The following is an 11,197-nucleotide window of genomic DNA, read 5'->3' as shown; positions in this document are numbered from 1 at the left end:
TACAATCCGTCAATTTTCTTGAGGAAGGAATAATTTCTAAAGTCAATCATTCATACATTTTACATTACTACAGTACAGAGTAATTAATGTAAAGTCATATAGTAAAACCCTTTCTTGTCTTTGTTAATATTTGAAAAATTGTAATGACAGCGCGACTGCAGCGGTCGAAACGCTGTACGAACCACCCTATTACAGGGAAATATGGCAAAAGAACCTAGACCATAAAGTAGGTAACGGTGTGTGACACCCAGGTGTTGTAGCGTCCACAGGCTGCGGTGACCAATTACCATAAGGTGGGTCGAACGCCTGTTTGGTAGTAATAAAACAATATAACCTTGAATCCTTATCGTAACATAGTGGAAAATCGCTACCGCACAAAAATCGAAAGTTACATGGCTATTTTTAAAATCAAATTATGAAAAAAATAAGAAATGTCCACATGTTAGAGAAGTCGTAATATCGTATTATGTGAATAAATAAAGAAGGTAATCTATTAAATATAAGATTTATTGACAAGCCAAACACGAAAGTAAGTTATAATTGATCCAGCAGAGCCTAATTCATTACCTAGGTCCTTATTATTATAATAACATATAATACACTTATTATGAAGAACACAATACTAATCAGACTTCAATGCAAAATATTATAATACACAGAATATAATATAAAAGCCTATAGTCATAATTAAGGCACAATTAATCTGAAATAGTTTTAAAAAAAAGCATAAAAAAACTATGCCCCATTGTAGCAGCAGAAATTTTATGAAGTTTCGACGTACACCAAATCGCGTCAGTGTCAAAACCTATAGAAAATAATGGAGCTACAACGTGCTGCGTCGTCGCGACGAAGTGCGACAATGAGGCATGGCTCTTATAGTCCGCACCACGAAAACCAATATTATTATAAACGGCCATCGATATTGCGTACGAAAATTTGTGGAACTATAAATATCAGAAGGGCCTCGTAATTTTATCAGCGACTGTAGCGCCGCATCCTTATTTCGTGGCGCGGACTCTATAGTTTAAAATTTGAATAAGAAGCTCTTCGAATTCTAAAATACCCATTCTTTTACAAGAAAAAGCAATATTAAATACATTTCATCAACATTTAATAAATAACTTGTATGTGATAGACATGATTATATACAATGTTACTAAATATACCTATATATACATACGAAGTGGTAAGATAGTATATAATAAGACGGTACTTTGGACGCCAACTTAAGCAAAGTTTAAAGTTAATATTTACTTCAAACTTCGCACAAAGAATCTACCCAAGTTACCGCATTACCCCTTTGTATATACATATGTATTTTGTAACATCTCAATAGAATTTGAATCAATCAATCAGATCAAATTGATCCAAAAATGTTTGATCAACTCCTAAAGCTGTGCCAAGACTCTCCCTAGGTTTTCTCTTATCTGTCTCATCCATATCAAAACACAATTGATCCAAATAACCAGACTTCGCTGACAGTACACTGCAACTTGGACTTAACAGATCTGGCAATAAGACTTTATTCGCCGTGAACACATCAACATTAACAGTGTTATAATTTTCTTTTTCTTCAACTATAGTATTAAATTCAGCCTCTTCTCTACTCATTTCCGAAACAACGTTAGCTTTGATTTTTTTAAATCTATTTATTATCTTCTCCAAAGAACTTGTCTTTTTTATCAACTGCGGATTTGTTTTTGGTGTTTCCAACTTAGAGTCTTGTTGTAATTCACTTTTCCTTTCTTCTTCAAACACTGGCGAAAAGTCTTCCACCTCTTTCAATTCGGACTCGATTTTATTAAATATCGTAATCATTTTTTCCGCTTCATTCGTCATAGTTATCACTGTTATGCTTGTAGTATCATGGTTATTGAAGTTCTTATATTTATCGGAGTTACTACCACTCTGAGGGGTGCCATAACTGTTTTCCTTCTCTAACCGCGATATTCCAGAAACTTCCAGTATAGACGGTGAATCTTCCTGCATTATAGACAATTTACGTTTATGTAATCTGTGCATAGATCTCTTTTCTCTGTTCTCGTAGAGATTTGGTGATGAATGACTTCGAAACAAACCACAACTTTCATTGGAAACATTAGACTCGTTAAATAACCCACCTCTTTTGACATTAATATTGGGCCTTTCGGTTTTATATTTGAATTTTTTTGAACTGCTAGATTTTTTAGTTGAAAGTAACCTCAAAATCTGTTGCTTTGTGAAGCCTGATGTGCATTCAGCAATGGTTTCATTGTTTTTCTGTGTGACTTGAGAAATGATGGATATGTTGTTAATATTGCTTGCGTTAGATTGATCATAGGTGCTAACACGGCAGGATATAAGGCTTTTCAGGAAATCATCCCTGGGTGGTTGGAAAGACCCTGACAGTAATGATTTTGGCTGGTTTTTGGAAAGCAGGTATGAATTTTTCCTCAGCAAGTTGAACTGGTGCTTTGATACGCTGAACGGTGTAAGTGTGTCAAATAACATTTGACTGTGCAGGTCTCTGTTGGCCTTTAAATCTGACAGATCTGGTATGGGAGGTATCTCCGCAAGCTCCTTTATTGACAAAGACTCATTGACCAGAAGAGATGATGGCTGGAAAAATAAAAATTTTAGTAAATTAAAGTTGATCTACCCGGTAGATTTTAGTTTGTGGAGTTAGAGCATACTGCAAAGGTAGAAAAAAAAAAAACACAAAAACATGATATGGCTGCAACAAAAAGTTACCTAGAGTCAATCACATTGACATAAAATGTGACTTCCACAATAATAAGTCTCCCTCCATAAGGTAGCTTTTCTCATGGAACATCACAAATGTGTTTCTACTGATATTTCTATCTAGAACTGCTTACCTCCAATCTAGCCTCAGCACTGAACACCCTCTCAGTCAGAATCCTCATCGAAGACACAATTTCCTTATAACTCCTCCTGCCTCCGTTCAAATACTCATTGAACTTGAATATTTCATCCCCAATCTCAGCATTTTTCAGAATAAAACTAATTGATATCAGAAATCCGCGTATGAGATTCGGAAAACTCAACTTGTTCTCTTTAATAATATTACGTAAAATATATTTCTGTTGGCTATTCACTTGTTCCTGTAGATCCTTCGTACAAATGTCATCAGTGTTAGGATCAAACTCAATAGTATATGAGCTTTTATCTGCTTCACCTGTATGCCTGTTTATCAACAATTCTGTACACTCTCTCGACTGTCGTGACATTTCCAATAATGGAGAAATTCTTCTGTCCCACTCACTCTCTAACCTATCCATTTCTCTATCCATGACATCAAACCAATCATCAAAAATCTTAGGTGTACTATTAATATCCTTAATTTTCAATATCTCATCTTTAAAAGCCTGATCGATATTATGATTTTCAAGATATTTATCAACCAAATCATCAATGTATTTCTGGCAATTTAAAGACACTAATTTAGCTTCAATTTCTTTAATTTTACCGCGCAATATTTCAGCAATTTGTTCCATGGACTTCCTCTTGTGTAAATAGTTGGAAAATTTACTTAACATAAAATCAGTCTCTAACTCAATATTTTCCATAAAACCTTCTCTGTTTTGCTTGTACTTGACTGTCATATCATCATAAAGCTCTCTTTGGCGGTTTTTCTTCATTTTGGTCAACAGAACGCGCTGAACAGCTAGTTGAGAGAGCTGAAATATCAACATTGTAACTTTGTAGCATGATGGATTCACCAAATATGATGACATAACAGGAGATAACAGTCCTTTACTGCTGTAATCATTTATGAATCCGGATAATTCATTCCTGTAAGCTCTCTCAGTCTTGGTGTCGTATAAAGGCCAGGAAAAACCACTTGATGCTTTAGCATCTATGATACACACCAAATAATACGACAAGTTATTGAAAACGGCCTGTGTGGGCTTTTCCAAGGCATTTTCCTTGAAAACTTGCCGCGTTAAATCACCAGGCATAGGCTGTAATTTGCTCAGAATTCCCACATTCAGATATGTTTCCTTTTTGAAAGCAACAACAAGATCTTTTTGCATAGTAATTGCAGCCATTTCGCGACTTTTTTCAACAATTATTATTAGTCCATTGTAATGCGCTCACAATTATCACAAACACTAGGTAGACTGAATCTTTAGAGCTTATTAGATTTAGGGAGAAAATATTAAGAATTAAATGCAACCAAAACAACAAACGCTAGCTAGGTAAGTACATTCTTCACTTTCAAAATCGAAATGTCAAATATTTTCCGTTACTGCGACGCTGACAGATATCTAGTCAATAACGTTCAGTAATTTTTTCAATGAAAAATTACTAAAAGAAGTTTGTTGTTCTCCATAAAAACAAAACAATCCGATTTAGTTTTTATCATGGAATCAGGCTTTTATTCATTATATGAAACCAATTACGGTTTTAGATTTTTCCTGACATGAATTGTTTGTTGTAGTAGAACAATAGAACCACGAAGTACACACGTACTAAATCCATGAGTAGAACTTTATGTTTCGTCTATACGATTAGCGTTTAGTTATTTTGCATTATAAGTATATGAGTATTTTAATAAAGGCGGCTTATCTTAATGTAAGTAATAAATTCATTTAATAAATATGTGTAAAGTATCCGTATAGGTCATATTTTTTTTGTAATCAGATTAAAACAAAAAGAAGAACAAAGACGTTCTAGTTTAATCTGTAGATAGATAAATTGAGAACAAAACGTTTCTAACCTCAATCCGAGACCGCTGCGTTTCGGCGAACAAACTAATCTCACGTGTTTATCTCCAGTTCTTTATAAAGAAATGGAATAAAAACATAAAAATGGTGCGTAGATAATAATTAGCTAAATTATTTGTGTAAATGTCTGTTGTAAGTGTAATAGTTGATTTAAATTTCAGAGTAAGTTGTACGTTCTGTATGAGCATAGCGCGGGCTTCGCCCTCTTTCGAGTGACTGAGTTCGAAGAGCTGGCAGCTTTCCTGCCGCAGGTGGAGGAGTCAGTCACAGACCTTCAGCGATTCAACTCTGTCGTGACCCTAATAGCGTTCCAGCCCTTCAAATCTGCCGTTACTGCTTTGGAAAACATAAATGCCATATCAGAAGGTAATTTAGGGTTATTACCACGTTTAACAAGTTAATAGGTATTTTTTTATAATAATGTCAGAGCGATTTCCCAGTTTCTTCCTCAGCCTTTAAGCGTCGGTGATCTATGTCCGCATTTGAGAAAACAATACGTAATCGATATAGTATATTTAGTATTTGAGGTTGTATATTTTGATATGATAATACAATGAAATTGTAGGAGTCTATGAACATTTTTCTTTTATTTTCATTCATAAAGGAAGGCTAATGTTTATATGTATAGCCATTAATCCATAAAATGTCAAAGCTTAACTTTTTTTTTAATGTATGCAGGTATTGTATCAGAGGACTTGAATTTATTCCTGGAAGGAGCATTGCCAAAGAAGAAGAAGCGGTCAAAATGCACCCTGGGGGTGTTGGACCCCAAGCTGGGGGCAGCCATCAGCGAGGCCATGGAGATCCCCTGCTCCCATACTGGAGCTGTTCCAGAGATATTGAGAGGTAATTTAAGACTATCAAATATCAAATCACTACATAGTATAAAACAACAACACGCAGAAAGGGCCCAGTCTAGAGGCCTCACTGCGGAAAACAGTCCTCGAGGGAAGTAAGAAGTAAGTAGTATAAAACAAAGTCGCTTCTTGCTGTCATTGTTGTATGTACGCTCAGATCTTTAAAACTAACAATAGATTTTATTTATTTATTTAGTTATAGACAGGCAGCTTCAGCAGCTGATGTGTCTATATCAAGTAGCATTGAATGTTTCTAGATATTTCACTATAAAAAGTCACATCACTGATATCAATTAATAACTTTATATTGATTCTAAGATTTTATACAACAGTGACATTTTGACATTGTTCACTTCTATCCACTTATCAAGTCTATTTTTAAAAGAGTATTGATGGTGTAGAAACAACTTCCTCTGGTAATCTATTCCAATTACGGACCACCCGGTTGCTGAGGAAGTGGCTGAGCTGAGTTGGTTTTAGACAGTGTGCGAGATATCATGCAGTGGTGTCTCCTTGATGATTTGGAATTGTCATTCTAGTTCCTATTATATATTGAGCTAAAATTATGCAAATTGTAGTTTCCATTCAAAATGTTATAAGATCACCACGAAGGCTTCTTTCTTCAAGGGTAGTGAGGTGCAGGACACTAAGTCTCTCTTCATATGACTTGCAACGGAGAGCATGAGGAATTTTAGTCGCTCTCCTTTGGACACTTTACAAGAGATTGATGTCTTTCTGGAAGTAGGGGCCTCCATATCTGTATGGCATACTCTAGTAAAGGGCGTATATACGTTTTATAAATTTTTTTTGAAGGTTTCAATAGTTAGGTACTGAAAAGATCTTCAAATAATATAGATAAAAGCATTTGCTCTCTTTGCTATTGTGGAGATGTGATCTTCCCACTTTAAGTTAGACGTGATATGCACCCTAAGATCTTTTTGGTGGTGCACAGCTTCCAGGGTCTTTCCATCAATAGTGTATGAGTTTTTTGGGTTGTTATTGCCTAGGTGTAGAACGCAATTCAAGATAATTTGATACATATTTCAATTTTGATACATATTTTTTAAATAGACAGTGATTCCTGAAGGTTTAGGTGTATGGTTTTACCCAAGCAAAACCGGGTCAAGCCACTAGTCACCACTAGTTTATGTATAAAAAAAAATATTTTACATTCAGCTCTTTAACTTACACATACAGGTATCCGCCACCACTTCCACGCGCTCATCAAAGGGCTGACTCGGAAGGCGTGCAGCGTGGCCCAGCTGGGACTGGGGCACTCATACTCGAGAGCTCGAGTCAAGTTCAACGTGCACCGGGTGGACAACATGATCATACAGTCCATTGCTCTGCTGGACCAGCTGGATAAGGATATTAACACGTTTTCTATGAGAATCAGGTGAATAGAATAAATAAATTGCAACATTGAATTATACCCTTCAATTTATTATTTGAGGCCTAATTATTGTGTTAAAAATGGGGCTGCCAAATCTAGGCTTATCATTCAGAGTTTTGGTGTCGAGATTAAATAACTAATATACTACACTAAGCTATCCTAATATGCAAATTATTATTTTTAAAACCTTCTTTTTTTAAATTAGTTACATAAGTACTTTTAAGTACTTTTAGACTTACTTTAAGTAATTTTACACTGTTAATTTTAGACTGTTTACAGTCTTCGTGTGTAAACATGTGTTTGTTTATAGTGCTAAGTATGTTTTGCTTAACGTGGCAGTAACAGTAAACTCGTTTTCAGAGAGTGGTACTCATACCACTTCCCAGAGCTTGTAAGCATAGTTCCAGAGAACCACCTGTACACAAAATGTGCGGAATACATCAAAGACCGCAAGACTCTATCCGAGGAGTCCTTGGACACCCTGACTGAGATCCTGGGGGATTCTGAGAAGGCACAGGCAATCATAGACGCTTCCAAAATGTCTATGGGAATGGACATTTCGCCTGTTGATTTGATTAATATACAGATGTTTGCCGGTCGTGTGGTGGCTTTGAGTAATTACAGGTGTGTATTGATTTTCTGAATACATAGGGAACAACTGTTACGTGGTTATAAGGTGACATAGTGATTGATTATAAATATACATATATTAGGACAAATCACACAGATTGAGCTAGCCCCAAAGTAAGTTCGAGACTTGTTGTTATGGGATACTATCTCAATGATACTATATATTTTATAACATATACATTTGTAGAAAAATATCCAAGACCCGGGCCAATCCAATTAGATTTAAGGCAATTATGATGTAATCACTCACAACACTATTCTAATCAATAATTATTTACTTAGCACTGGTTATTACTCTGGTGTTCACTCTATTTTTAAAACTGTGTTTCAATATTTCAAATCTTATTATGTACTACAAGAATCTGTAATTTTTTGTACAATCCATTCCTCCAGCTACATTAGCTAATAAACAAATTCCGCTATTCCTCAGGAAACAGATATCAGAGTATTTGCACACAAAGATGAACAGCGTGGCACCCAACCTGACCACCCTGGTGGGAGACCAGGTGGGGGCCCGTCTCATCTCCAAGGCGGGGTCATTGACCAATCTGGCCAAGTATCCCGCTTCCACACTGCAGATTTTGGGTAAGATTCCTTCCATATATTGAAGAAAAAATACAGAATCACATCCACCTAATATGATAATAACCTTACGGTAAAATAGGATAAAAAAGGACGTGCATTTGGAATACAAATACAGGAGTAAAACACCCAGCTAAAACATTAGCGCGACATGTTAGCTGGCTGCATACAATTGTTTTGAACGTAATTTTTACAAGCTTTTATTTAGTTTCACCTGTCCCGTTGTCTGTAATCAAATCTTGCAAGTTGGATTTCTCCTACTTCCAGTTGACATACAGAGTTGAAATATCCCACGTCGCTTTCGTTTCCATGACAATGCATTATTATGATAAACATGGCTCCATACGAGGGAACTCCTCAACCGTTTGCAGCACGGACATGGGTTTTTGTCAGGCGTTAAATACCATATGACTTCTCTGACGACAATAAAAGCTTGTGGCAAAAATGTCATTTTTGTAAAAAACTTGTTTTGGACGTTCTTTTTCCCGTATAGGTGCGGAGAAAGCGCTCTTCCGCGCGCTGAAGACGCGGTCCAACACTCCGAAGTACGGGCTGCTGTACCACTCCACCTTCATCGGCCGCGCCGGCCTCAAGAACAAGGGCCGCATCAGCCGCTACCTCGCCAACAAGTGCTCTATCGCCAGCAGGATCGACTGCTTCTCTGGTTTGTTGTGTTAAACTTGTGTATTACGTTGTAATATCTTATTAAATTATTATAATAAATTCAATAGGACAAATCACACAGATTGAGTTATCCCCAAAGTAAGTTCGAGACTTGTGTTACGATAATACATTGTATAACAAATACAGAGAGATAAACATCCAAGACCCGGGCCAATAAAAAAAGATAATTTTCCATAATGACCCGACCGGGGTTCGAACCCGGTACCTCTCGGTTCAGAGGCAAGCACTTTACCACTGCGCCACCGAGGTCGTATTATATATCTAACTATATTTGATAATGACACAACAAATGCACACTTTGATCTATCGTTCGAGTTACATATCGTCTTACGGTAATAACAGTTGTGCTAAATGATATGCGGTGGCACTCGTGCGCGTTTCTCTATGGACGTGACATGTCTAGCCGCTGCGACAGTTTTGTTTTAAACACTATAGTAAATAGTTAAAACATACAATAGTCATAAAAGGTCATGTCAGATGCCTTTAGGCGACTTGAATAAAATATGCCACCAATGTTAGTAATAACATACTCGAAAAAGAAGAAAAAAGCATACTCAAAGAGTATGATGGAACCCTATTACAAAACTTCGCTATCTGTATGTCCGTCTTTCATAAGCTGTATCTCACGAACCTGTGATAGTTAGACAGTTGAAATTTTGTCAGAGTATGTATTTCTATTGCCGCTAAATAAATATTTAAGGAGGCTCCTCCCAAACAGACACGATTTTTTGCATTTTTTTTATAGAGTATGGTATGATACCCTTTATACACGATTCTGACTCGCACTTGGCTGGTTTTATTTTGATGACTTTATATAATATTATGGTTTGAAAAAACACGCCTCGCGTTTTTTATTTTACACGCTAGGCGTGTTTTTTCATAATCAACTTGCAATATTGTGATCAAAAAGTATTGACCTCGACACTTAAAACAGCTCAGTCGAGTTTTATTAAAATATAATTATTTTATTGTTCACATTTATAATATAATAACAATAAAAACTGTTACAGAAAACCAAACCACCGTATTCGGGGAAAAACTACGCCAGCAAGTCGAAGACCGTTTGAAATTCTACGAAACTGGCGACATACCTAAGAAGAACATCGAAGTCATGAAGGAAGCTATAGAGGAGGCCACCCAGATCGTTCAGGACGCCACATCCAGCGCTAAAAAGAAGAAAAAGAAGAAGAAAAAGGAACAGCCTGAAGCTATGGACGAGGATTAGTGTTTGCAGTGACTGGAAATAAATAATATTCTAATTGGGAAAGGGATGGAATTTGACTTAGTATGGCGTTGTCACTTCAGTCTTCCTCAAATCTCAAAGAGGGTTGTCGTCTGGCAGGCGGCTGGTCGTAAAGTTACAACCGAATCTTCGAATTCAGTCAGACCACCCCATACCGTGTTCGTAAAGAAATAATAAACCAGTGAATTGAAATGTAAGGCCGTTTTATGATGGGATCTAGACTATTTAGGACTTTTTTCGAAATAGTTGATGGTATTTGAAGTGGTATCTATATAATTACGATTGAACTGAGGACAATATTTTCTTCGAGGTCTTATTGTACATTTTATATTACATGATGGCCTATTATCTCTTTTTCAAGCTAGTTGCATTATCTATTGCCAGTCATTGTACAAGTTTTTCACAGCGCAAGTGATAACTTTATACTTGTTATTTTAAGAATAGATTTATTTTATAAGGGCGACTGACAATGTATGTGTACATTTATACAATTTCATTCATTTAGTTACTATTTCCTAAACAAAAATCCTGGTAGAGAATTCTTTGTATTATTCTGTGTAGGTAACAACAGTAGGTTTTAATGTAACTAAACGAATGATATAAACGTTAGTCTATGTGAACTTTGATTAAATAAATATATTGAAAGTTCAGTTTGTTGTTTAATATCAGCGTAATAAATACCAAATTTACCATACTAAGCAACTTATTTCGTGGGTTCGATAGACACCAGAAACTGGCACAATACCCAGAACCGCAGTCAAATGTTTGTGATCCATATTTGCCCGCGCTCGGAAACGAACCCAGGACATAGCAGAAGGGTTTGATGACCGCTACGCCACAGTGGTTGTTAATTCATATTGATCTTGAAAATTATGATATAACTAGTTGCGCCCCGGGTCTTCGCTCCCGTGAAATTTTCGGGATAAAAAGTGCACATGTGTTATTACAGGTATATTCTACGCGTGTTAAGTCCAGTAGATTTTGCGTGAAAGAGTAACAAACATACACACACCCTCACAAACTTTCGCATTTACAATATTAGTAGGATTTGTAAGTTAATATTTTGAGTTTCAAGAGAAAA

At 36.2% G+C, this 11,197-nt stretch overlaps 2 protein-coding genes across 2 annotated transcripts; one reads left to right on the top strand and one right to left on the bottom strand.

Annotated features, from left to right (window-relative positions):
- Positions 1–489: 489 nt before the first annotated feature.
- LOC128680460 (uncharacterized) lies at positions 490–4,248 on the bottom strand. The gene is made up of 2 exons (XM_053763632.2): positions 2,856–4,248; positions 490–2,598 (listed from the first exon to the last, which is right to left on the bottom strand). The coding sequence occupies exons 1-2, from the start codon at positions 4,047–4,049 to the stop codon at positions 1,345–1,347; spliced, it is 2,448 nt and encodes an 815-aa protein (XP_053619607.1). The 5' UTR covers positions 4,050–4,248; the 3' UTR covers positions 490–1,344.
- A 468-nt stretch (positions 4,249–4,716) lies between these two features.
- Nop56 lies at positions 4,717–10,766 on the top strand. The gene is made up of 8 exons (XM_053763712.2): positions 4,717–4,814; positions 4,889–5,093; positions 5,406–5,573; positions 6,782–6,980; positions 7,338–7,601; positions 8,038–8,192; positions 8,683–8,853; positions 9,884–10,766. The coding sequence occupies exons 1-8, from the start codon at positions 4,812–4,814 to the stop codon at positions 10,096–10,098; spliced, it is 1,380 nt and encodes a 459-aa protein (XP_053619687.1). The 5' UTR covers positions 4,717–4,811; the 3' UTR covers positions 10,099–10,766.
- Positions 10,767–11,197: the final 431 nt, after the last annotated feature.

This window comes from Plodia interpunctella, chromosome 24 (assembly GCF_027563975.2).
Source record: "Plodia interpunctella isolate USDA-ARS_2022_Savannah chromosome 24, ilPloInte3.2, whole genome shotgun sequence".
In the NCBI taxonomy this organism is placed as follows: domain Eukaryota; kingdom Metazoa; phylum Arthropoda; class Insecta; order Lepidoptera; family Pyralidae; genus Plodia; species Plodia interpunctella.
Note: the sequence above shows the minus strand (reverse complement) of the source record. Positions and strands in the feature narration are given on the sequence as shown.